Source organism: Centruroides vittatus, unplaced genomic scaffold (genome assembly GCF_030686945.1).
Source record: "Centruroides vittatus isolate TY-2023 unplaced genomic scaffold, ASM3068694v2 contig_884, whole genome shotgun sequence".
Lineage (NCBI taxonomy): Eukaryota > Metazoa > Arthropoda > Arachnida > Scorpiones > Buthidae > Centruroides > Centruroides vittatus.
Window position 1 is genome coordinate 2,586,993 of NW_027122576.1, and position 27,246 is coordinate 2,614,238.

Here is a 27,246-nt window from a genome sequence, read left to right on the forward strand (position 1 = left end):
CGAAAAATTCCTGGAAATTTATCGACCCGTCCGCATTTGAACCCGGGTCCTCCAGATCGGTAGGCTGCTACCTTGACCGCTCGGCCATCCGGCCGTCAATTTCTTGAAGTAGACAACTATTCGTTCGTATTTGATTTAAAGCTCCGCCGGTGGGCATTACGAGGGCTTTTTGCACGACAATTGTGGATTCGGCCAGGCCCACAAGTGGCGATGGGGCCCAACGTATCAGGACGGATCGCCCGTGAAAAATTCCTGGCGAGTTGCTCGCCCGATCGATTCTGGGTCCCCCAGATGGCCTGACGCCCGAACTGCCACAGCCGTTTGATTTAAAGTTTGTAATAATGAAATACAGTATATCTTTAACGTAATACTTTTGTCGGTCACAAACGTGAGGCCCTCTCCGAAAGCTACAGACAGTCAAACCTCGATTTAGCGCCATCATTTGTTCGCCTAAGAAACTGGTACTAAACTAGTATCTCGAACAAAAATTCAAAGGAAACACGTTTGGGTTTGAAAACAATTGTTTGCAATGCAGATTCACAGTTTAGTAATTCACAGATATTGAAGGTTCTTTAATACGTGTGTACTAATGTTCACAAAGTGGAAAAGAACCATTCACAAAGTACTTACATTTCACAATAGTGTTGCACAAAAGTAATCTAAAGATCTCAGATCTGTAGAATTGCATTTTTCCTTTAATAAACTGAAATATAAATATTTGTTAAAAAATTCGTAAATCTGTTCAAACTAGGGATTGCAATATCGGACCAAAAGTTTAATACCGGTATTCGGTATTTTTTAATCTTAATACCGGAATATCGGTTTTAATACCGGTATTAGGAATTTTAAAAAAAGAAAGAAAACACAGGTGTTTTTTTGTTTTATTTGCCAGTTTTATTAGAGAGTAAATATCACAAAAAATCATTTGTAACTTATAAATTATAACAGTATATAAAGAATCTCAAAAAGTAAAAGAACAGTAAACATCTTATTTATTTAAATTAGAAAAAAGTGTAAATATCACTATTCAGTCTGTGGTATTATTACAAATTTTTTAAATGTGATCTTAAAAAACATATTGCTTCAGTTGTACTGTCATTTAGCCTGGAACACAATTTTGTGCAAAAATTACCAGCTGTCGAAAACGCCCTTTCAGCATCTACACTAGTTGGTGGTACTGTTAGCAATGGGCGATATACTTATTTCAAGTATTTACCTCTAAATCCCTCATCTTCAAATAAATCGATTTCTCGTCGGATGGTTTTGGATATAACTGATTTCTGTATTGTATTTTGGTTTGTTGAAATTTTTTTAGTCATCGCTAATTCTAATTTTTGTTCAAGAGAGAATTCCTTTTCACTATCGACATTAGTGTCATCATCATCTTCGATAACTCTACCGAATTCTTCTGAATGTGGATAGGTTTGTGGGTAAAAATTTTAAGAAAATTTACTATAAACTTGATCAAATTTGAATTGGTTAGTCACTTTTTTTCTTTTTTATTTTCATTTTTAAAATAATTATGTAAATACCGTAAGACATTTTCTATTTCGGTATGCCTTTCTTCTGTGCGATTTTTCAATGTAATATATAATTCTTCAGATAGTGATGTGTGCTGTTCTCTCAGCGACTGTAACATGAAATTTATTGTTGCATTAGCTGTTAATAAATTAGAATCTCTCCGACATAATGCCTCCACAGCCAGTTTTATTGGAAGTAGAGCTGACACAGTTCTGGATATTAAGTCGAATTCAGTATCGGAAAAATTAATTCGCAGGTTTACGTCGATTATTGCTTTTTGGATTGGATTTTTCAGTTTCAAAAATCGTTCCATCATTAGGGACTGTTCCAACGTGTTTTAGAATCTAATATTAACATATGTTCTGTTTTATTTTCAGTTAGTATGTATTTTTGTAATATGGCATTTTTTGTAGGGGAACGTTTAAATATCTTAAACGTTCCCCTACATTTTACCATACATAAATTTTTCCAACTTTATTAATTATAGGTAACAATTCTTGATGAGTTAATATTTCATTTTCATTAGCAATATCTTCAACAATTACATTGTCATTATGTTCATTGTCAGTATCACCCCCACTCTCTTCAAAGTCGGAATCAGAAATATTTGGGTTCTTCTGTTCTTTATTTTTTTGGTATAATACATCTATTACTCCTAATTGAATTCCATGAGCATAGCACAATTGCTGAATTGCACCAATCAACTTTCCAACTTTTTTCATAATCGTTGCTCCATCAGTCGTTATGGATAAAATATCTTCTTTCAGGGATAATCCATGTTTCCCTAATTTAGATTTAAGCACTTCCACACATTTTTCGGTTGGCATATTTCCCCAGACATGTGTAAGTCCTATATTCGAAATTTTTTTTCAGAATGAATATTTATATTTAAATAGCGTCTATTTCTTACACTTGTCCATTCATCAAATGTAAGACTAAATTTTTCACCATTTACTTTTAATTGCATTAACTCGTGTTTCAAAGAATTGCGAACACCGTCACTGTAGTTTATAACAGTTCTTATAGTATTAATCGATGTTGGTAGATTTTTAAAATCTCTGGCGGATAGTGATTTTCTTAATTCAGTAGAAGTGCAAAACACTCGAAATGGCAAACCATCTAATGCTGTCATTTTACTTATAATTTCATCCAAATTATTATTTTTTTTCAAAATAATCTAAAATCCCTGATGGCTTGGGCTTAGAAACTGTGCTTAAATTTGTATCTTCATCGCAATTAGATTCTTTCCTCTTTAACAAATTTGTATCATGTTTCGTTTTTAAATGAGTATGGAGTCCTTTTGTACTTCCTCCATTCACTTTAATTACTCTTGAACATTTTTTACATTGTGCCACCATATTCTTTTCATCATATAAATAATGAAAGTAAACCGAAGTATTATCAACAGATTTTTTTGTTCTTTAAAGTTATTCTTATTCATTATTATAGGTTTATTAATTATGAGTATATAATAAATGTGAAAAATATTTTGAACCCTAAAGTATGATATGCAAATACAATGTGAATAACAAACTCACCAATTTAAAAAAAAAAAATGTCTAAATTTTTCGAAATAGTACGCACTTTCTTCACAATTACAACCTTGTTTTCACAGATACGAATATCAGACTACGAATCCTGCACGTGTGCAGTATCGCTCTGAGCTGTAATAGGACAGTTTTGGCCCGCCTCCTTGGGTGATTTACATATTGATCACTTCTCTAGACTGTACGATGCAAATTTGTATTCACAGTCTAATTCATATCGCCCGTTAGGGAGACATAAAAACAAAAACGTATACTATTTTGCTATATTGGCGACCCCTGAACATATAGTAGAGACAATTTAAAAAATTTCTAGTAAATACCGAAAAAACGGTATTTAAACTTGTGAATACCGGTATTACAAAATTGTACAAATGACTCAAAATCCCGGTATTGCAATCCCTAAGCTGCCGTTAGGAACGTAACGAAAGTGAAATAACATGGCGTCTTTTGGTGTAAGAATGATTTTACTTCACGAGCAATTGGAGAGAGTTAATAAACTATGTTGTTGTATTGCTTAAAAATAATTACCTTAACTGTTTATGAATATTGGATGAATAATGTAATTGCTTTCTTGTTAAAATTTAAAGTAGCTATAGCATGAACATTATTTCTGAAATAGGTTTCATTCGCATATGTATAAATTAAAATGATAGTCATATATATTCATATTCAAAGCTATCAGTTACTTTTCGTCATCTTTCTGGATGTTTTTGTGAGCCGACTCCATCGGAATTCAGACGGTCGGCCATTTCTTGCCACAATTTCTGTCGATCTTTTACGGTAAAGGAAGCATCTAACTTTCTTGACTTTAATTTAGGGTTGTCTTCCATAAAATTAACGAGCATCTCGAACTGGCGACTTGTAGTTCGCTGGCTTCGTTGTCCTTTCTTCGACATTTTAAAACAAAACTTTTCACTAGCGCTGGTACATAACAATGCTAATACCACGTGCTTTGCTTAGAAAATGGCGGGTTGCAGTCACGTGACAAAAATACAATGTTAACTAAACTGATTGGTTAAAGCGTAATAGCTATCGACAGCACAGAACCTAGACTCATCTCGACCGACTACCCGTAGCGAAACCCACTTAACGTGGAGCACAGAATAGTGATTTGTCTAAGGTTCGTTAACTGCCTTTCGCTAAGGGGACTTATCGAATAGTCCCGTGTTCGCTCTCGTTGAGTTATCGGAAGAGCTCAGAATAGGTCCCCAGATATGGAAACGATTAGTTATAGAATGATGGCTCATTGCATAAGCAAGCAGTGTCCTCCTTGGCCTATAAAAAAAGCGCGCAAAGGTATCCGATTTGTAGTTTAGCTGTTTAAATCGTTGAAAATCGATATTCACTACGCATTAATTCCACATTTTAACTCAAATCTGAATCGTAATTTAACTCGCAGACAGCGGCGAGTTAATTCTCAAATTACAGATTAAGGCATATGGCAAGCCATATAGCTCCAATGACAATAATGCAAACGACCAAACAATGAAAATTCAAATTTCCGCTTACTTTCCTGGCTGTTTTAACATAACATGGGTTATATAATAATGTAACGTGTCACATTTGACCCTCTGGGTTTCTGAAATCGTAATGTTTCGACACTTGTAAACCTAAAAAAAAAAATAATACATGGCAAGACAAGTCTCCGAACTCCGATTTCAAAAAATGGCGTTTTTTTAAAATGCAAATAAGATTTACATGTAGCTACGCTTCCCCGATTCCCTGGGCTTTGAAAACACTATCACAAGTTGGAAGTGTCCGCCATGTTCCTTCAAGCACAAACGCACGCGGTGACATGTTTATAGCTACGCATCTTAAGCGTGACTAGAGAATTATTGGTTGACCACCTTTCGAAATTACGCGATCTCAGAAGAACTTAGGTCCGTCTAGCTGTTGCCAAGTGGTGATTCTGAGTCTCGAAGAAACACAAGCCGCCTAGTTCTGTAAAAACCATTATCTAATTCTATTTCTGCCTTTTCCAACCTAAGAAAGCAAAATAATTACTATTTCAATTATTTTTATAAAACTGTTTGAATTTTGCAAACAGATTTTTAAAATTGTAGATAAAGATATTCCAGTTAACAGTTATGCTGAAGCTGTAAAAGTTGCTGAGGATTCAGAAGCAGGGACATTAATAACTTATTATCCCTCTTTGCTATCCCATGTTCCCAGAGGAGGCATCTTCATTCAAAGAATGCAAGGAAAATCTCACAAGGAGAAAAGTGTAATTCTTGGAGAATACTTTAATGAGGCCTCAGGGAATGCTGTACCAATGGCAGGAATGCTCTAGCTACATAGTGTTCCTTTTCTCAATGCTGCTCTAAGAGCAATGACTGATGACATATCAAAACCACTAGACAAAATATATGAACAGTTCATACACGGAGAAGTATTGCAAACAGCATTGAGATTATACCAAACATCGGTTAATAAGTTTAGGGATAACTTAAAGTCAGAGTTAAATCACCCTGAATTTTTCGCCATAGCCAGACACACAAAGACTGAATTAAAAGTGGGTCAATCTGTCTTGTCAACTCTGATAAGAATGTTGGATATCATGAAGCAGCAAAGAGCTGAAAGACTGGCTGTTGGAGGAAATATCAGAAGCCACGTCCTACTTATGTAGATGAATTCATAGAATGGTTGGAGGACCCAGCATCAGAATACTTAGGCAGAGTGTCGATTGACAAATGACAAGCAACTTTCCATAAAGAAGCTATTAGATTTGATGGGGAGTTAGAGAGCAATTTTAAAGGTAAAGGTTTTCTCCTACTAACCACAGCTATAGCCTACCAAGTACAAAAGCGTGATGCTGACTTTATAAATAACATCAAATCAGCAGATGATCCACTTGTTAAGACTGCAATAGAAGAAGCAAAGATATTGATAAGAGGTTTAGAAGGGCAACAGATCAGCTTCTTTCAGCAGCAGATGGCATCCTCTGATATCATTTTTAATAGTTACTACGGGATGAAGAAACTAGGAGTAAACAGTAGAAATGGATTTAAAGTAGTTAATAAATTTTTATACCAAATAGGTGTTGCTTCAATTGGCACTGAGAAAAGAGCTGAGCTGGTTAAGAGAAGTCGGAGTGAGCTAATTAAACACTTTGTAGAATTTACTACAGTTTTAACCAATATATACACTCCACCTTTTATTTGCACATACAGCAGGTTTGACAACATGATACCCGTAATTGGCAGTGTGTGTGTCACCAACTTTACTAAAACTTTAACAAAACAGGCTGCCAGCTGGAGGAACAGCATCAACATGAAGGTCAATGTTGAAGAAACACTCCGAATTGTGAGTGATTTGTTTACTGTTGAAGAAATGGCCAATTTTGGTAGTGACAGCAATATATATTGCAGCTGTCATCTGTTCCACCAATTGCTATCAACAAAAAAATCCCCGTATGAATATGCAGCTGGTGTTGTTGGGAATGCCTTACAAGTGCAAAGATATGGAAGAGGTTCAATCCTGGACAAAAGAGCAACAATTAGTGGAGAAGTTGCAAGCACAAACTCAGCTAGTGCAAGGGACGATCAAGTTGATTAATTCAACATCCCTAAAGGTTCTTAAAATAAAGCATGCTATTTTAAGTTGTTTAAATTATTTTAATATTCTTTTAGTACTTTTCACTTCTCTCTCTTATTACATCTTAATTTAAAAATAATTTATTTAATTAATAGTTTATCTTTTAATCTAAAAGAATTTTAAATCAAATTTGAAAAATTCAAAAAGAATTTTAAATTAAAAAGAATTCAAAATTAATATATTAAAATAAATAAAACATATATTTTACAATAATTTTGTGGTATACGTAGAGAATTGATGTGTTTGCCAGTCCCACCACCAATGAACCTCAAAGAGCAGAAGTTCCACCGAGAGAGTCTCAGCAGTTCACAAGAAGCACAACACAACCATCAGGAGCACACAATCATACTGAAACACATAACATCAGCCAGCAGTTACAAATTCCTCTATCATTGCTGTAATAATACAGGGCAAAACAAGTTAAATTAACATCACTGATATCAATCCACAACATTGTCACCAAACTCAGGTCAAACTAAAAACTATTAAACTTTAAATTGAATCTTGACAGTCTATTGCTTTCTAAATTAAACACGGTCACTATCAGATGTTTGAGTATAAATACTCTAGATATAAATAAATAAATAATTAAATAAATAGTAATTTTTTCTTTTAGATTTTGAATTAAACACATATCTTTTCAGAAACAGGTGGCTAGATTTTCTTGCCTTCATAGGGTAAGTACATGTTTTGAAGTGCTCCTGAAGTGTTTTAGCAAAGTCTTTTGAGGTAAGCCTAAAAATAGGCCTAGTGAGCTGTTTTCAGTGTTCAACTATAAGAAAGTAGGCTTAATTTAGGGTTAGGAGTTGTGTTAGGCTTAGGGTTGCTAAGCCTAACTTTCTTGCTAAATTTATTTAGCAACGTGTTGGACTTTTCTGCCATCCATGTTGGCTTCCTTGACAACAAGGAAGCAAGAAGACAGCAGCATTGGCCATTTTTGGAATTGTGTGGTGAGATCTGGAGTGTGAGTGTTTGTGTCTACAGGTTATGTAAGTACCAGTCATCTCACCTACAGTGTTGTGTCTGTTCCTTTTTCTGTTTTTGGTTAGTTGGGGCAACCCGCTAACCAGCAGAGTCCAGCTAGACAGTCTGTGTTGACAAACTAGCCAGCATGTCACCAACCAGCCAGTGCTGCCACTAGCCAAGCTAGCTTGGCCTCCACTGGACACAGCCTCATCCAGTTTAGAAAGCCGTACACAGCACCAGCGGTGTACTTTAGAAACAATTGACACTTATTTGCCATCACTAAGGATTATCATCAAATCTGCAGTCTACAGACACTACCCAGATATTCTCCTTCATCTTGCAAAGCAAGACTCCCCGGATAAGTCTCCTGTGCATTATTTACATAGTATAACATCGAAGTGGTCACATCAGGATTCACAGTTGGACTAGTATGTCATCCTCCCTTCTGTACAAAGCATGCCTGCCAGAGCACTTTTGACTAGTGCATTGGACAGGGTTTCTTACTTGGTGTCTTTTGTCTTTCGTGCTCGTGACTGTAATTGACATGAATTGTTTTGTTGGTTAATTCACAGACTACTTGAACTAGTGCATCGTCACATTACTGTTTTTACACTCACATCTGGGTTTGTTGTGTCTTAATCAGGTGTATTTCAACCAACATGAATTCCAGCAAGCTCTCGGAGTTTCTGGACGAGGCCTATAGAATTGCAGACAAAGTGAAAGGTTACTTTGTAGACAACCGTAATGGGCACTTCAGCACAGAAGCGCACACGACGTATATAACTAATCAAATTCAAAAAATAATCGACTTGGCAGAATCCACCATGAAGGATAACTGCTTATTGGGAAATCTTACCTGTCGAAATCGAAAATCGAAATCGGAAATCGAAAACTCGAGTGCTCCACTTACATTCGGCACTCCTACTGGTAAGGGAGCCATGTCCCCTAGTCACAAGGAGTCCTTGCTCACTGACATGACTCTGCCTATGCCTGTCCTACTGCCTCCCAGAACCCATTCTTCATCTGATCATCATCCCTCTAACCTCCACAAAAAATTGACAAAGATTATTACCAAAATTGATGGCCTAACCAGCACCAGCAACAAGATCAGCAAAAACGTCAATGACATAGCCGAACAGCTAAACTGTGTAGTCCCAAAAGGGCATATTGAGGAGTTCTCTGGGAAACTAGAAAAGCTCATCACTGATGGCCCTATACAAGAAATCTTAGAAAACCAAAAGAGTGTACAGGAGAAAATGGAACAGCTCCACCCCAGCAATTCTACTCCTGCTGAAACACCCATCACTTATAGTACTGTAATGCAATCTGGCAAGATCATCAAATCCAATTCCAACACAAAATCCCAAGAAAACCTATGACTAGTCCTGAGGTTCTGCTCTTGTATCACAATAGCAACGATAAGAGTTGCAATAACTTAAGGAAATTAATATATGACGAAGTAAAACCATCTCAACTTAATATTGGAGTTGAACAAATACGTAATATAGGAAATGGCGGCTTGGCTCTTGAGCTTAAGAAGGCAGCTGATGCCCAAAAACTTCAAAATTATATTGAGGATAAAATCCCGAAGATTGCTGTTAAAAAACCTAAGAAACGTCTACTGAACCTCATAATATACTCCGTGCCTTCACTGATCGCATGTGAAGAATTGCCACAACTCTTATACAATCAGAACGATATAATATCTGAAAATTTCACCGAGGAAGACTTTAAAGGGGCATTTAATACAAAATTTGCAATGGGAAAGAAAACTAAACCATTTACAAATTGGGTGATTGAGGTCACACCCCACCTGTGAAAGCGATTGTTAATTCTGGGCAAGGTAAACCTGGAGTGGTCCAGATGTTGGGTGGCGGATTTCTGCCCCATCCTACAGTGCTACCACTGTTGCAGGTTCGGTCACGCTACTAAAAATTGTAGTCAGACCGCTGCAACATGTAGCCACTGCACTGGCAAACATGCATTCAAAGATTGCAACCATAAAGACAAACAACCAATTTGCATCAACTGTAAGCATGAAAAAGTCAGTAACACCGATCATAATGCACAGGATGGCTCCTGCTACATCTACCAGCGTATCAAATCTAACTTGATAAAGCAAACCGACTATGAAACAATACGCTAATGACTATATCAGTTTTCTGCAATATAATGCTGGAAGGAGCATTGCAGCTACTTCCATCCTCAGCTCTCTCATACCAAAATACGATTTCATTTTCTGTCAGGAGCCTTACTGTATAAATAACAAACCGGCCTGCCTTCCATCCACCTGCACTCCACTCAGTGGCACTACCAACTACCCCTGGGCTGTGTCCATTGTCATCAATAACAGACTATCTCTTCTCCACCACAAGGCACTAAGTACACAGTACATCTGTTGTACTGAGATAGTTATCAACAGGAAAAGACACATTCTGATAAATTACTACTGTCCAAAGAACCTAAACATCGAGCTTATGCTCAACAGTATACAGAACATTATGGACCACTTTATTGATGTCTATTTTATTCTGGCTGGGGACACTAATGCTCACTCCCCTACCTGGGAGGGAGAGTGTCTTGACACTCGTGGATGCCTGCTCAAAGAGTTCTATGCCCGCAACAGCCTGTTCGTCGTTAACAACCCTTCATCCCCACCTACCTTCACATCAAGCCAGGGTCACAGCTGGATTGATGTGATGGCCTGCTCTTTGGAATGTTACCCACACATCAATGATTGAAAAATCCTGGATGACAATATTGATGATCATGCATTTATTTCTTTCAAGATCGGTGTCACCTCCCCCAACAATCTTTCCCAACCACAGCCGAAATACAACCTGAAGCGCGCCAATTGGAATGAACTACAGGCATTTCTTTCCACCAACCTAGTTGACTGCAACCATGATGATAGCGACAAAGCCCGCCTTAGTATTGAACATAATATCAACATCAATATAGCCTGCAAAATGTGCATCCCCCAATATGTTAACAAATGTAAATCTGTCCCATGGTGGACTCCCAATCTGACCAATGTTAGAATGGACAATATTCACTTAAGAAAGAAATACCAGAACTGCCATACACAATCCCAACGAAATCACAACAAAGAGCAATATTACCACCATTTGAACATATATAAAAGTGAAATCAAAAAAGCCAAACAGGAGTCCTGGAAAAATTACTGCGCCAACACCACAAAAAACCCATGGGGATTTACAACAAGACTCTGTACCAGGAAGCTAAGGAAAAGTCAAATTCTCTATTCCAACACAGCAGGGGAAGATTTTTTCCTAGCTGCAAACAGAAAAATTGATAGCTTCTGCCTGGAGGATCCAGAGGAAAATGACAATGACATCCATCAAAGGATTTGACATCAAACCAATGCAGACATCCACACTGAAAACGACCCTGACTTTCAACTTCATGAGAGCAGCAATGCCTTTAACAACCTCTGAAATAGAAAAGCACCAGGACATGACGATGTTACACCAGAACTGGCTAAAATCATCTGGAGCCTTGTTCCCTACCAACTCACTCAACTATATATTGCCTGTCTTAAACATGGTATTTTTCCTGAAACCTGGAAACATGCCAGGATTGTCTCCGTTCCAAAGCCAGGAAATTCAGAGGAAAGTCAACAAATATCTCTCCTGCCAGTCCTTGGCAAAGTCTTGAAACGCTTGATGAATAACAGATTAATGTGGCATTTGGAGACAAATTCCATCATACATGGTTCACAGTTTGGCTTTCGGCCACAGAAATCATCAGAGGATGCTATTGAAAAAGTTGTAAGCAGGGTCAATGAATTACTCGAGAGCTACAAATATGTACAGTACTTGCCATAAGCCTAGACAATGCCAAGGCTTTTGATAGTGTGGTGGCCCTTAATCCTGCAACAGTTAAGGGAAATAAACTGCCCTGCAAATGTTTATAAAATTCTCTGCGATTATCTTCATAACAGAACGGCCACCCTTCAGTGTGGTGAACATCTTATTCATCGCAAAGTCATCTGTGGCTGCCTGCAAGGTTCTGTTTGCGGCCCAGTCCTTTGGAACGCCATTTTTAACAACTTTCTGGAACAAGATTTCGGCCAGCATGAGATAGTTGCATACACCGATGATGCTCTTGTGCTCCTTGGGGGCTGCTCTCTGCTGCTCTCGAGGAAAATGGCAGCAATGTTCTGAATAAAATCCTACACTGGGGAGAAGAATACAAACTAAGATTTAATGCAAGGAAAACCAAAGGAATCATCTTTAACAAACCGGGCAAACAGAACTTATACCTCAGAGTGCCCACAATTAAAATGGGAGGTCACTCAGTCACTATAAAAAAATCCATTAAGTACTTGGGAGTAATTCTCGACCATCGACTCCTCTGGAAAGAGCACATAGATTACATCACTGAGCAGACTGGAAAAATCTTTAATGCCTTTGCCCGCATTGCAAAGAGCAGATGGGGCTTAGCCTCTGAGGCAATGGAAACAATCTATAATCAAATTTTTGTGCCCATAACATCATTTGCATGCAGCAGCTGGGGATTGGCTGTCCGCAAAGTGATATCCGCTCAAAGAAGTGCACTTATGCACATTACTAGAGCGTATGCAATGACTCCCAATACATCCCTATAGATTCTGGCCAAAAAGGCACCCATAGACAAAGTTCTGATTAAGGCAACATTCTGGCACTTCAAATGGGGCCACACCATTTACATGGAAAACTATATCATCAATAGCAGTGACTTTGATAGCAGCATTGATTATGCTCTTACCAGGCATCCGGTAACACCTAATTTAATCACCTTCTCTCAGCCCGAGCATGCAAACATCGAAATTTATACAGACGGCTCAAAAGCAGACTTTAAGGTGGGTAGTGGTTTTGTGGCCTTCCACAATAGCAACGAGATTGCCTCTGGACGTTACCAGCTGGGCAAACACTGTTCTGTACTCCAGGCAGAGTTGTTTGCCATCAAAATTGCAGGGGCTTGGTCAGTCACCAACTACACTAACAACACTGTGGCCATTATTTCGGATAGTGCTTTGTCCATCTCCCTGTTGCAAAGTGCCACCGGACACCCCATCACCAATGAAATAAAAGATATCATCAACAACACTACCAACCGCTATTTCATTTATTGGACACGAGCCCACCAGGGCACGCCCGGTAATAAGCATGCTGATGCCCTGGCGAAATCTGCGGGAGATGACACCGACCTTCTTATCTCTTATACTAAGCTAACCTCTAAAAGAACCTACTTTGGAAGGATCTTATTCTTTCCTGGCAGCAGGACTAGAATGATGATAACCATCATACCACATATAATTTCATCCCTCTCATTGAGCCTTTTATCTTTAGCAGGTGGTACAAACCTTGCCATCATGCTAGTCAATTCCTTAGTAATCATGGCAGGTTCAACTCATACCTTACAAGGTTCACTAACGCATCCAATCCTAACTGCTCCCTGTGTGGTGTTGAGGACAGCAGTCGACACTACTTCTTCAACTGCCCAATGTTAGAACCGGAGAGGTTTTGCCTTAAGCTCACTATTGAGGCACATAGGGGAATATGGCCCACTGATTGTACAATAATCTTCAACTATGAGGACACTTATGATGCTTTCTTAGCACTCATCACTAAATACTTCAAACGAACCACGGTCAATGCCTACTCCTAGCCTCTTCTGCCCAAAGATCACCTTGTCTTCTCTGCCTCATCTCGTCCTATTCACTCCGTTCTGTGCTTGTTGCTTTAGCGACAATCATCTCATCAACATAACAATCCTGTGTATCTTCAAATTTATGTCAATTTACCTGACTGCTAAGACTTAATTTGTATTGGACTGTAAACTTGTTTGTCATTGCATGTATATACTGTAAATAAATACTTGTAACTAATTCCTTTTGTATTAATTGATTATTTGTACTGAATGAATTGTACCTGATATTTATTTTTTTATTTTATTATCTCCTACTAACTATTTTATTCAATCATCAATTGTAAATATCTGTAACAAATTCCTGTTAATCCACTCTAATAATTGTAACCAATACTATTTATCTAGCGTGTCATTATTTTCACTGTATCAAACTGGGTTATACCTATGTGGCACCCAATATACACTGTACCTAGTGTGTTGAATAAAATATATCTGTATCTGTAGCCAGGTGGTATGTCGCTCTGTCTTGTTGGGAGCTAGACATTGCATTGCGTTCATCCTTTTCAAGCAACGAAATGAACTGCTGAATGATTTCTTGATACACAGTGGACTTGCTTACCACCCAGACTTATGATGAAATCTATGCCTCTTGCATATGATTCGATTTCAAAGTATGCCTCCGAAAGGAAAACACGCTGTATTTGTGAAGACGTCATAATTCTTTGTGACACTGCTGCATTATGACGTTGGAGAGCAAATAGGAAACTGGTTGCAGGTTAGCGCAATGTCTTCACAAGGAGATGTCTGGCACTTTCTTGAAATTTGCCCTTTGCTGAGTTAAGTTAAATGGTTAGGGACATTCTGAGATATAAGTAAGGTGGTTATTTTACAAATTCATAGCACATGTTAACATCAATAACGTTAGAACAAAATATTAAAATCAGACTTTTGGCTCACCCTGTATAGCAGCTAACTATGCATTCTACAATGGCTCTAACCTTTCAAGCTATACTAGTTCAGAAATTCATGTTATTCTGAATAGTTCAACTGTTTTTATACTATACAAATTGGACATTGGATGGAATATTTGTTGATATTTCGGATATTCTCTGAGCCACAATTTTATTTTATAAATATGAACTGATTGTACAATAATGAAACTATTCCATAAAAAACAAACAAGTATAATAAGAGCAAAGTTGCATTTTACAACAAACTGGTCGAACGTTGTAAAATGCAAGACATTTATTAATTGCTTTCCAATTACACATTTAAACATAAAATTAAATGAACCATGTAATTCCAACAAATCTGTAATACAAACTAAAATTTTCATGTATACACAATCTTTGGCTTTAAAGATTGACGGAATTTTTTGTACCAATATTTCAAAATAAACAACAACACTTTTTACAAGACAAAAAATGGGCAGTGCATATTTGTACTATTTTCAAAAATAGAATAATAACCGTTTCATTAAATATTTATATATATATTTAATGTAAAAACACTTAAAATGAAAACCAAGTAACACAATAAAATGATTTTGTCGCAAATTTCTTTCGTTAAAAGGCACTTTAAAAACGAGAATTACTCTAAAATGATTCTCGTTAAATGTTTCTTTGATTTTTCGCTGATATAAACTCTTAAAAAATTTAAATTTTTGATAATTATCAAAAAGTTGAAAATAAATCTTTTAGAAAGAGAATTCTCTCTGAAAGACTATGTTTGAATTTAAAATAAAAACGACAAATAATAATAATATTAATATAAATTAATGTCAATTCGTGATGATATCAAGAATTGGAAGAACCCCATTCAACTAAATATTGAATCTTTCCATCGGGAGTAACGCGTTTGGCTCTTATTCTAACTTTCTCACCATTTGCGATGTGTTCGGTACCATTATTATTATTCTTCGAAGATCTCAGCTCTCGATGGGAAACCTCGGAAAACCGAGGTTTCTTTCTGATTGTTTCAATGACGAAGTTATCAGATTCGCTACCTGTATCCAAGCTCCCTTCACTTGTCTGTCCGTTATACCAACGAAACCTGGTATTTTTCACATGATTTCTTCTTCGATACGCCGTTTTATCTCCCCGTTCTTTGACACTCTAATATCTTCCTTACTAAGTTTTCTTTTAACTGGACACATCGAAGAATTCTGACCTCTTGGCCAGTTGAGATCCCAAAATGGATGATTCAAACCTTCAAAATTTGAAGGAGGAGGAATAATTACATCCAGAGTGTTATAGGGGATTTCTTCTGTTGGAAAATCACTGTCCAAAACTGTACAAGTACTGGCTTCTCCAGTATAACCACAGTATGATTGATTAGCACTGGCTGGGACACATTCAGATTCACCCTTTAAAAACATACAAAATTTTGATTAGTCAAATAGATTCATTCAAATATATATTAATAAATTCAAAAAATTTGAAAGTTAAAAAGTATGTAAGGAACTGAGTCCGAGCGTTATTTTTAGTTTATTATTATTTTTCGTTTTATTATATTTTGTTTGGGGCTTATGTTTAGTTAGGACGAAGGTTCCCCACCACTCTCTTATTAGTAATAAAAAAAAAAGAAGATAATAAACCAACTCACAAAAAAACAAGCGCCGTAAGAAAACATCACGTGCACTTGCGCTGCCCAGCGGAAATAAACAGTCCGCAGAGAAAAAAATGGAGGGAAGAATTCCCACACTCACTAGAAAAGAAATACTTACTAAACCGTCATAAAACATCCCAGAAAATTGTGCTAAATGCTTTGTAAATGGTTTATAAGATTTTGTCGGAGAATTGAAGCTGCCAGAAAGAAATTTGATGTTAGAAAAACTAAGTATGTAAATAAGGGGAGTAACCTAGCTGAATTGTGATGTCACCTCACAGCATAAAACCAGCACGCTAACCAACGATGATCGAGGTGTACTACTGAGTGAGAGATTCGAGGTGAAGTCCAGATTGAGAATTAGGCGATCCAAGGTGTTTAACAAGGAATTCGATTTGACGATAGCGAAAGGATTGAGGAAACAGGTTCCTAGTATAGTGAGGTGACGGATAGACGTTTAGTTCGTAAGAGATTTTGTTCATAGTTCTTTAAGTATTTGATTTGTCAAATTTTCAAAGGGGAATTAAGATTAAGTTAAGCTAAGTAGCTGAGTTTTATTGTTAGGTTGACTTGTTGGTTTTCGTTAAATTTTGTTTTGAATTATAGACAATAGTATATAGTTAAATTCGATTTACTAATTAAATATATTTGAAACTTTTGCTTTGACTTGATATTTGTCGTTATTCTTACTAATTTTTTCGGTGCACGCATAAAAGTCCAGGCCTGGCAAATTAATCTTGAATCCGCGTAAAGTACCGTTAGGTTAACGGAAGTTTTACTGGCCGCAGTTAGTGTCGGTTTCCTAAGATACTAAAAATAGTACTTCACAAGTACTAAACTTAAATCCATCTAAAATATAGTTATTTAATTACTTCCCAAATACTTTTTTCCTCCCTTCCCCCCAATATAACATAGGCACATAAGAAAACTAAAAAGACATTATTATAGAATATATTGAACTACTGAACAATTTCTACAGTTTAACATGTATTTAAAAATTTTGTGACTAAATATGCAGTTCTTATTCTAATAATTTAATTTTAATATAACATATCCAATCAATGACATTACATTTAATTGAGTATAACATTATAATAAATCAAGTGTATACTATTTTTTCTTTTTACATGGTGAAATTTCTTAATTGTTGTCATTAAAAACACCCAGTCTACCATTCGAGAATCCAACTACTCTTCATTCCCAATAAAAGCTAGCAAATGTTAACTTAAATTAACCAGTGACATTCTCTGTGTGAGAGAACAAGAGAAAGTCGAGAAGACTTCCCAGTAAAACATGGTGTGTTAACTAACTTAGTCTTTCCTTTCGTGGCTTTATTAAGGCTGGTTATTTATTTTTCTTTTCTTTATTTTCCCTAACCACACTGCAGTTGGTTGACCCGCGTGATCTGATCTGTGATAAAACAAAAGGGGTGACACCTGATTGGTTGAGGGGTTACTGGCAGAAGACGGAGGGAGATTCGAATGGAACAGAGAGGACTTTTTGGGGGTGAAGAGAGGAAAGCAGGACAGAGGATATGTGAGGATAAGTATGAAAAGAAGACAATTGCTAAGGAACAAGGTTTTTTCTATTATTGCCAGTCACCCCTTTGAATCATTCATTCTGTATAATTCTATGACTTATATCTTACTCTAAATTTTGGGCCCGATATTAGTATAATTTAGTTAAGTTAACCTAAGCTATAGTAAGCCCTTTGTTTGTTGGTACTTGGAAACCTGTCAGTTGTATTGTAATGACTGGTCCCAGTTAATTTGTATATCATAGTTTGTAAGCACAAATATTTGTATATTCAGGATTTTGAATAATTTTGAAACTATCAAATTTTTATCAATGCCAAGTGATTCTCCAGATTCAGTTATTTATTACATGGCTACACTTTATTGAAGTTACTTGTTCATAACAAACACTAAAAACAACGATGTCAATAAAAAAAAAAAAAAAATGTAAAAGTTGCCATTATGTTGCATGCATGATGGCTTCACAAATTGCTTTTACCAATAACAAGAAAATTTTCTTTGGTAGGAGAAAATGAGGGAAACTGTTGAGAACAATGGAAAGATTTTTCCTATTATTTGACTGCTTCTGGAGTGTCCAGTGATGCCAAGAAAAATACCTCATTGCTTTTGCTAGGAGATGAGGTAAAAAGAACTTTTAAAATTCTTCAAGTTATGAATTTAAATTCATTATTTCACAAAAAGCTTCTCTGAAAATTTAAGAAAAAATTTGATGTAAAGTGGAATTACATGCTTGAGTGTCACATTTTCAAGGTATTAAGCAGAGAGCATGGATGATTTTGTAACTCATCTACAGTTCCAGTTCCTAGTTTGTAATTGGGGGGGGACTAAGCAGAGAGTCATTATGGACTAAATTGTTGAGCCTTGTGTAAGTAACAAACTGTAGACAATTTTTTAAAATAATACACTCTCTATCTTCAACTCTGGTTATCTACACAGAGGAATAAAGAAAGTTTCATATGATATGCAAAACACAAATGGAGGAAGAAAAGATGTCACCTCTAAAAGAAACTAACAAAAAAGGAAAGAACATCACCAGTCCAGAAATGATGTTAAGAAGAAGACAAAGAGCATGCTAGCATTACAAAAAAGAGTCAGTAATTTTAAACTTTATCCTGTAGTGATAAAAACTTTTTATAAAATAATTCAGTTTCCCACAGAAAGACTATTCAGTATCAGAGAACTAATTGAAATGTCAAGATAAAACAGATTGTGAGATCATCACTTTGTTACGAACTTGTTACCGGTGTACTTCGTGAAATTACAGCTTATCACAAACACTTTCAAATTGTGAGATATCATGTTTACAAAATATTTGCTTCTTAAGAAAAATGGAGTTTATTTTAAAAAATAAATTGACTTAATGGGAGAAGTTAAAACATTGTTTCCTGGTGTATTTTTCAATAAGCTTAAAAAATTTTTGAAAAGCTTTTTTAATGTGGAATACTACATTAGTTAACTATTAGGCTAATCATAATAAATAATACAGATTAACCATGTCAGGAAGCACAACCATTTTGACCCCAGATATCTTTCAAAGTGCTATAAAAATGAACAGTTAATTTTTCAGTTTTACTGCTTCATGTATTTTTTTCTTTTGCCATTTCAATATATATCAGGTCAGTCCATAAGTCCATGTGCATTTTTATGGCCTTGAGAAAAATCTTGTTTTACTGTTAAAAATTTCAGTCTAATGTGATAATTTTTACACTGAAGTGTTAAATTGGATCTCATTCATATAATACTGTTCAGAATTGTGAACATTTCAGTTGTTTATTTTCGTTAAACCCACGAATACAAAAGACATGTTTTATACTTTTTATTTTTAAGTGGTGAGAATGCTACAAATGCAGCCAAAAAAATAAATACTGTACATAATCAAATTGTAATTAGTGCAAGGACTGTGCAGAAGTGGTTTGAAAGATTTAGAAACAATGATTTTAGTGTGGAGGATAAGGCTTGTACTGGAAGACCCGTTGACTTTGATGATGATGCTCTCTCTGCACTAGTTGAAGCAGAACTATCTTTAACAGTTGATGAAATTGTGGAACGTTTAAATTCATCCCATGGAACTGTTCATAGACACCTATAACAAATTGGAAAAGTTTCAAAGCTAGGAAAATGGATACCACATGAACTGTCAATAGCTAACCGACAACAACGTGTAAACATTTGCACGTCTCTTTTATCCCGTATTGCTTTAGAACCTTTTCTTCGTAGGCTGGTTACTGGAGACGAAAAATGGATCCTCTATAATAATGTGACGAGAAAAAGACAATGGATGGATCGCGACAAGCAGCCAAAACCGACTGCAAAAGGTGGGTTGCATCGCAAAAAAAAATTCTTTTGTCTGTTTGGTGGGATATGTCAGGTGTAATTCACTTTGAGCTGTTAGAACCTAATCAAACAATTACAGCTCAAATGTATTGTGAGCAATTAGAGCATTTAAATGAAAAATTAAAAAAAAAATCGACTGTCGTTAGTGAACAGAAAGCAGGTTCTCTTGCAGCATAACAATGCCAGACCACACACTGCAAAAATAACTGTACAGAAACTTGAAAGCTACAACTGGGAAATTTTACCTCATCCACCATATTCGCCAGATGTTGCTCCCAGTGATTATCATCTTTTTCACAGTTTGCAGAATTTTTTAAAAGGGAAAACTTTTGAGGATGAGAACAATGTAAAAAAAGGCTATTTCTGAATATTTTGATTCAAAACCGAAATCATTTTACGAAGACGGGATTAAAAAGCTACCATCAAGATGGCAAGAAATTGTATGAAATAATGGTGAATACATTATAGATTGAAATAAAATTTAATTAAAATTTTTTGCTGCTTTTTTTGTAGATAAAAATACGCATGAACTTATGGACTGACCTGATATATACACACTGATGGAAACTTAAGTTGCTTTATTGGTTTAGGATCTTTTATAGCTTTTTTTGTGTTAGGGGCCTTGTATAGACCCCATAGTACCTATTGTTATATAGCAGGGGTGGGCAAGCAAGAGTTCAGTGGGAGCTGAAATGTAGGTTTTGCGAAATGCATGGGAGCTGCAGTTCTGTACTGTCGTGGAGGATAGTATGGTAAGGCGCACAATTTTATTACACATTATAAATATAATATAAAACAAATATTGAATTTTTTTAATAAACATATTTTCACAAAATTATAAAAATAATAATAAAAAACAGAAATTAACACTTTCAGCAAGAGCCACATTTGCCCATGTCTGTTATATAGCATTTAAAGTGGATTTTACATTGTTCATTTATAAAGTCAAACTCCACGAGACTTTAGATCTACTGATAGAATATAACATCAGACTGAAAATGCTTGTTAATTTATTAAATTTTATTGATGGAAAGAAGAAAAGATTATTTTTGATAAATGAAATTAAAATCTCTAATTGTATTTTGTCTTTCTTCCTCCAAGATTTTTTCTTTATGTACAGTACCTACATTAATTCCCTCAATAAGCTACAGTTAGGCCATCTCCAACATTTATAACAACCATCATAAGATTTAACTTAATTATTACAGAATCTAAAATTCAAATTTTATTTTATTTTATGATAATAACCTTTCTTACAGCATCTTCATAAGCCACTCTTGCTCTTGCTGATCTTTGTGTTACTGTCACTTTTTCAGAAGAATCAGAAGCAGACTTTCTTCGTTTACCCTTTTTTATAGGAATTGGTGTACTATAAAACAACAATTAATTATATATTATTTAATATTTATCTGTTATTAACAACATAAATTTCTACAATAATAGCTTACTTATTAACAGGAATAAACATTTTAGTTTTATGCTGTTTTGACCTCTTCAATTCTTCCATCACTTCATCATTTACTGGTCCAATAGCAGGTATTGTAATTGTTGGTACTGGTGGTGGCACTCTACTTCTTAATCCCCACAGATTGCCTTTTTTCTTTATTTCTCTTCCACATATAAACCTATTAAGAAAAAAAATCCATGGATTAATTTCTACTATAATAATCGAAACAACAAAAATTTATCAATATTTACTATTTATTTCCTTCTGTAAGTGGCTATTTACTATAAAAGATTGAGTTATTTAGTGCAAGTAATCAAATTTTGCTGTTGAACATACTTTATATATAAAAATTAGGCTGAAAAATCACCTTCTGGCACACGCTAAAGAATAGTTCATGCATTTTAATTAAACTACAGATTTCTCTACATTCATTCATTTTAAGAAATTACTCCTGATATAACCTGAATTTTTTGGAATTAAAAAATGCTTTATAATAATTTAAATCTAAAAATAGTTCTCTCATTGGCAAAAATTAGAATATACATTTTAATAATATATAAATCAAATTTTCTTCTTACTACATAATTGTTTCTGCACTAAAGTTTAAAATAAAAATGCCATATTTATCCAAAAGTAGAAAGATTTAGTAGAAAAAAAAAAAAAAAAATGGCAATGGATGGAATGAAATTCTTATCCTAGTTTCAAGATGTAATTAAATTATACTGATCAATAAAACTGTCTTTTTGCAAATCACTATTACTTATCATTTATGATATTGTTGATCTTTGCACTTTTTGAACATAATATTAAGGTGAAAATTATATACAACTCTAAAAACACATACAATTGTAATAATTATTTTGCATATATGACTGTCACATATATAAATTAAAATGCTTTAATGTATATTTTAATACTTCTAACATTTTATGCATGTGCTGTACACATTTGTAGATAATTAACTATTATATTTTAATATAAAAGAATAATTATAAATTTTTGTGTTAGACGAATGTCATTTTTTCTTCATTTAATGTTTGAAATTAATTTCACGCCAATCACTTTTTAATTGAATTACTTATTAGAAATATTGAATAGTGTATTGTAAGAATGTAACCATTACACAATAATAAAACCACAATTTTTTCTATTGCAATGTATTTATAAAATATAATATCCACAATAATAAAAACAATAATAGAGAGAAAAAGATATAAACAAGACAGCAATTATAAGTAAATTCTTATTAATTTTAAGATACTATTTCTACAGTACTCTTAAAATAACTACAACCATTTAAAATCATTGAACTTTATTTATTACATATAGAAATTATATATAAAATCAAATTATATTATGATAATTATTACTACAATAGCTGTATGTGCATAAAATATCAAAAAATGTAAGACAATATTTTCTTCACTGATTATCATTACATAAATTGAAAAGAAAAAAAATACTTGTCATCATAAAGTAATATGTTGATGAATAAAATACAAACAACTTTGTTGAGTATATTTTTGATTATATTAATATTTAATTGTTTATCTTAATTTATAATTAAGACATTAAATAAATGAAAAACAAATCATTTACCCATAGTTAGTGATAATTGTTAAATAATCAATTATACATCAAATTACATTCATTAACAATTACAAATATCATTTATTAAATGTGTTTTATTATATTGTATAAATAAATAGTGTTTAGCTTAGAAACTCAAATGTAAATGTTTTTGAACAATTCATATTTTCATATTTGTTGCTATCTATAAATAGAAAAATAAATGAGGTTAAATATCAAAATTTTTTTCAAAAATTAAAATCATTAAATTAAATTTAAAAATTCAGTTCAAGTTAAGAATTCATAATTTTAAAATGTTATAACATTTTAAAAAGTAAATAAGATCACCATCATAATCAAAATACAAAAATTACAGACAAGTTTACAACATTACACATCAATAATTATTAATATGATTACAATTTTTTAAATAATGACACAATCAATTTCTCTATTAAAAAAGATTATTATTCAGAAGTTCTACATTGCTGCTAATATAAAATTCATTGTACATATTTAGTATTGAGTTTATTATATACCATTCAATATTAATTTATCTTAATTTTGGTTAAAAAAAATAAACTTTCTTAGTTTATCTATATACATTGAAGGATCATACATGAAATCATAATACACTGGTTTTGTTTATTTTAAAATGACATTTTTTCAAACTTACCTATTTCTATTGGTTCTAAGTGAAAGTAAAATATTGTCCTTCTTCGTGTCCTCTCTTACACCAAACAACTATAAATTAATATAAAACAGATCTCCTTTACATGAATTTGTGACTGAAAAATACCTTGATTATTATGATATAAAATATTATATTACCTTTCCTTTTATTTGAAGATATTGCCACTTTTTAAGGATATATGGAACAATTACACTATTGAAATCAAAGTATTTCTTATTGTGTTCCACAGTCAAATTGAAAAGCAATAAATGAGTGACATCAACCCTGCACAATATTAAAAAAACCTTATTATATCATTTTTATCTGATCCTTATTGTTTTAAATATGTATACAGGAAATGTATTTTTCTAATCGCTGAAGCTAAGAAATATTGTACTGGCAGTATTCTACCGAATAAGCTTTTCCTGAGTTAATTTTCATTATATTCATAAGCTACTTGTAAAATTAAATTTACACTTATTATTTCACATTCAAAGTTAAATACAAACTAAATTTTTAACTCTTGGCATATATTTTATGATTGAAATGGATCTCACTAACTTAAATTTTCAAGCATTTCATACTTAAAATTATATTTTAAAATTTTGAAAAATATATTACTTCAAAAACATCTGTTCTAACTGATAAAACATATATTTTCATTTATGCTAATCATAAAAATTTCTTTGAAATAATTTACTCCTTGTTCCTATTAAACAACAACACAGTGACTGATCTCCATGTAAAATAATCTGTAAAAATAGAATAATTTGATTAGTCAAAGACAGATATAAGAGCATATTAACTTTTTAACAGAGAATGTGAAATAGTATAATATAAGAAAACATGGTCAAAATTGTACGTAATAAATATATTTTAAATCCTTCACTATAAATATAGCTTAAGTTTAACAATTTAGATTTAAGCTGGATATCTACATGAGTAATTTCATTCTTCCAAGCCAGCACATAATCACATGACTTCCATGTAAATTGCACCACTGATATCAACTACTTTCACTTGTATGGTCTCTGATGTAGAGAAAGGAGAATAAATCAATTATGGATGATAATGACACAATCATCTAGTGACATACTAGTTCTTTTCAGAAATAAAAACAAGAAAATAAAACAGATTAATACTTTTATCATTTTTAAACTTCTCAATTGCTGCATTCATTCCCCAAATCATTTTGTAGAAAATGGCAAACCATCTGCTGTTTACACACTGATAATTGCCCACAATAAAAGATACAGCCAGCTTGAGCATCTAATTGCATGGTTATGTATGATTTAGATAAGTGGTTCTTAACCTGTGTTCTGCTAAATTATAAAAGTGGTATACTAGCTGATACTATGATTGGATGAACTTTAGCATAAATTTGCACTTTATGACATAGACAACATGCAACTTGCATTTTGCAGTGAACTAATTCTTGTTTCCCTTGCAAAGACAAAAAAATTAAATATATCTAAGCGATGATTTTGTATAGAAAATCTGTAGTTTCAAACACATTACTGGCAGCTTTAACTCCTACAGAAACAAAGTTGTAAATATGTTAAATTTCACAAGTCAAGATCATTAAAGATGATTTTTTTTTTTTAAATTTGAATAACTATGGAAGTAGATCTTTAATATTGTTACGAGCTGTGGGGCTCAGGATATAAATTCAGAATATAGTTTACCGAAACTGACACTTTTATTTAGATACACTAACAAGTTCACAACCTAATAGACACTACAATTACTTTGCACTTAACACTGTTCATTTCTCTCTCACTCATCCATACGATGGTAGAACTGCACTGATGAAACACTCAATTCTTTTTTTATACTACTACTCTCCCAATCTATCATAATTTCTTGAAAGGTCGAAAAAGTTAGAAGTATACACACCCATGGATCAGTACTCTAGAACATTCCAGTACAACTCTGAGCCTTCAACAAAAATGTTATAGAACTCGTTAAAAGAAACATCTCTAATGTTATTTTTGAATATTTTTTAACTGTTCTCCCTCGTTCTGCCACTCTCCACATGATGGTGCTAGTCTCCCCCGGAGCTAGTGCGACACTGCCCTCCTCTTAAGAAATGCTTGTCCCGAGCATCGTTAGACCCATAGTACTGTGCCAAACAATCCACATGAACAATCTTGGGCACAGTTCTCGACCCCTTCTGTATTCAGTAGGTGACATCGTTGATTCTAGTCACAACACGATATGGCCCATCCCACTTTGGCTGTAATTTAGGAGACTTCCCCTTGCTGCGCACTGGGTTATGTAACCACACTAGGGAACCCTCTTCGAAGCCTTGACTGTTTGCCTTCTGGTCATATCGGGTCTTCATCTTTTCAGACATTTGTTGGCCTGACTGTCAGATGTGGTCACATATGTCATTCATTTTATGACATAAATCGTCTGCATAGTCGGTCATGCTACGTGGACTATCAGGTGGGGTACCAATGATTAAATCTGTGGGCAATCGTAGTTCTCTTCCAAAGTTTGCAAATGCTGGTGTCACAGATGTACTTTCGTGGACTGCACTTCGGTATGCCAACAAAAACGGTTGAATGTGTTTGTCCCAGTCTCTATGACTTTTGCCAGGTACCTTTCCAACATCCGATTAAATCGTTCCACCATCCCATTGGATTGTGGATGATACGAGGTGGTTCTGGTTTTGTGGGTACCCATCACAAGGCATGTCTCCTAAAATATTTGAGACTCAAAATTCCTGCCTTGATCACTGTGAATCTCTAAGGATACTCCAAACCAACAGAAGACATCGTGGACTAATTTATCGGCCACGGTTACCTCTTCTTGATTAGGAATGACAAATACTTCTAGCCATTTAGTAAAGTAGTTCATGACAACCACGAAGTACCAGTTTCTATTTTCACTTTCAGGAAATTGTCCCACAACATCTAACGCTATTTGTTCCCATGGGGCTCTAACATTGTATACCCTTAATGCACCTTTACTGCAAGTTTGACATCCCTTCACGGCCGTGCAACTGTTACATCTGTGACACCATTCCTCCACATCATCATGACAGTGGATCCAATAAAATCTCTCGCAGATCTTCAGTAAGGTCCTCTTCACCCCCATATGACCTCCAGAGCAGCCATCGTGGTACAGTTTTAAGATCTCTGGAACTTTTTCTTTGGGAACAACTATTTACAGGTGGTAGCTGTCCCCTCGGGTATTTTCCCACTTATGGCACAATATCCCATCCTGTATAGTCAAGTTATCCCATCGTGCCCAGTAGCTCTTTATAACTGGAATCATAGCTGCAACATCATGCATTTTCCCTTTATGATGTTCAATCACAAAGTCACACTCCTGTAGCAGCTCTATCCACCTTGCTACTTGTCCTTCTGGATTCTTCAAATGTAAAAGCCACTTCAATGCAGCATGGTCTATATGCAAGTGGAATCTTCTTCCAAGCAAGTAGTTGCTAAAATGTTGCAAGGTCTTAACTACAGCAAGTAATTCCCTTCTCATCATGCAGTAATTCCTTTCTGGTTTGGATAAGGCTTTGCTGAAGTAGGCTATAACAAATTCCCGATCTCCTTTTTGTTGAGACAAAACCATGCCGATCCCCATGTTACTTGTGTCTGTGTCGACTACAAAGTCACTTCCAGTGTTAGGGTAGCCCAAAATTGGCATGTTGCACAGATGCTCCTTTAATTCCTGGAATGCAATATCACAACCCTTGTCCCAGCAGAATCGTGTCTTCTCTTCCATAAGCTTATGCAGTGGTTTGACAATATCAGCAAAATCCTTCACACACCGACAATAATA

At 34.5% G+C, this 27,246-nt stretch overlaps 2 protein-coding genes across 2 annotated transcripts in view; both read right to left on the reverse strand.

Moving 5' to 3' along the window:
* Positions 1-27,246, reverse strand: part of LOC136983714 (cilia- and flagella-associated protein 77-like) — a 233,549-nt gene that overhangs the window by 176,513 nt on the left and 29,790 nt on the right. The gene's annotated exons all lie outside the window — the stretch shown is intronic.
* Positions 14,478-27,246, reverse strand: part of Pcl (polycomb protein Pcl) — a 61,960-nt gene continuing 49,191 nt past the window's right edge. The window contains 6 exon segments of the mRNA XM_067280537.1: positions 14,478-15,366; positions 15,369-15,648; positions 21,017-21,128; positions 21,208-21,384; positions 23,452-23,519; positions 23,607-23,733. Of these exon segments, the coding sequence (XP_067136638.1) occupies positions 15,080-15,366; positions 15,369-15,648; positions 21,017-21,128; positions 21,208-21,384; positions 23,452-23,519; positions 23,607-23,733 (1,051 nt within the window). The 3' untranslated portion in view covers positions 14,478-15,079.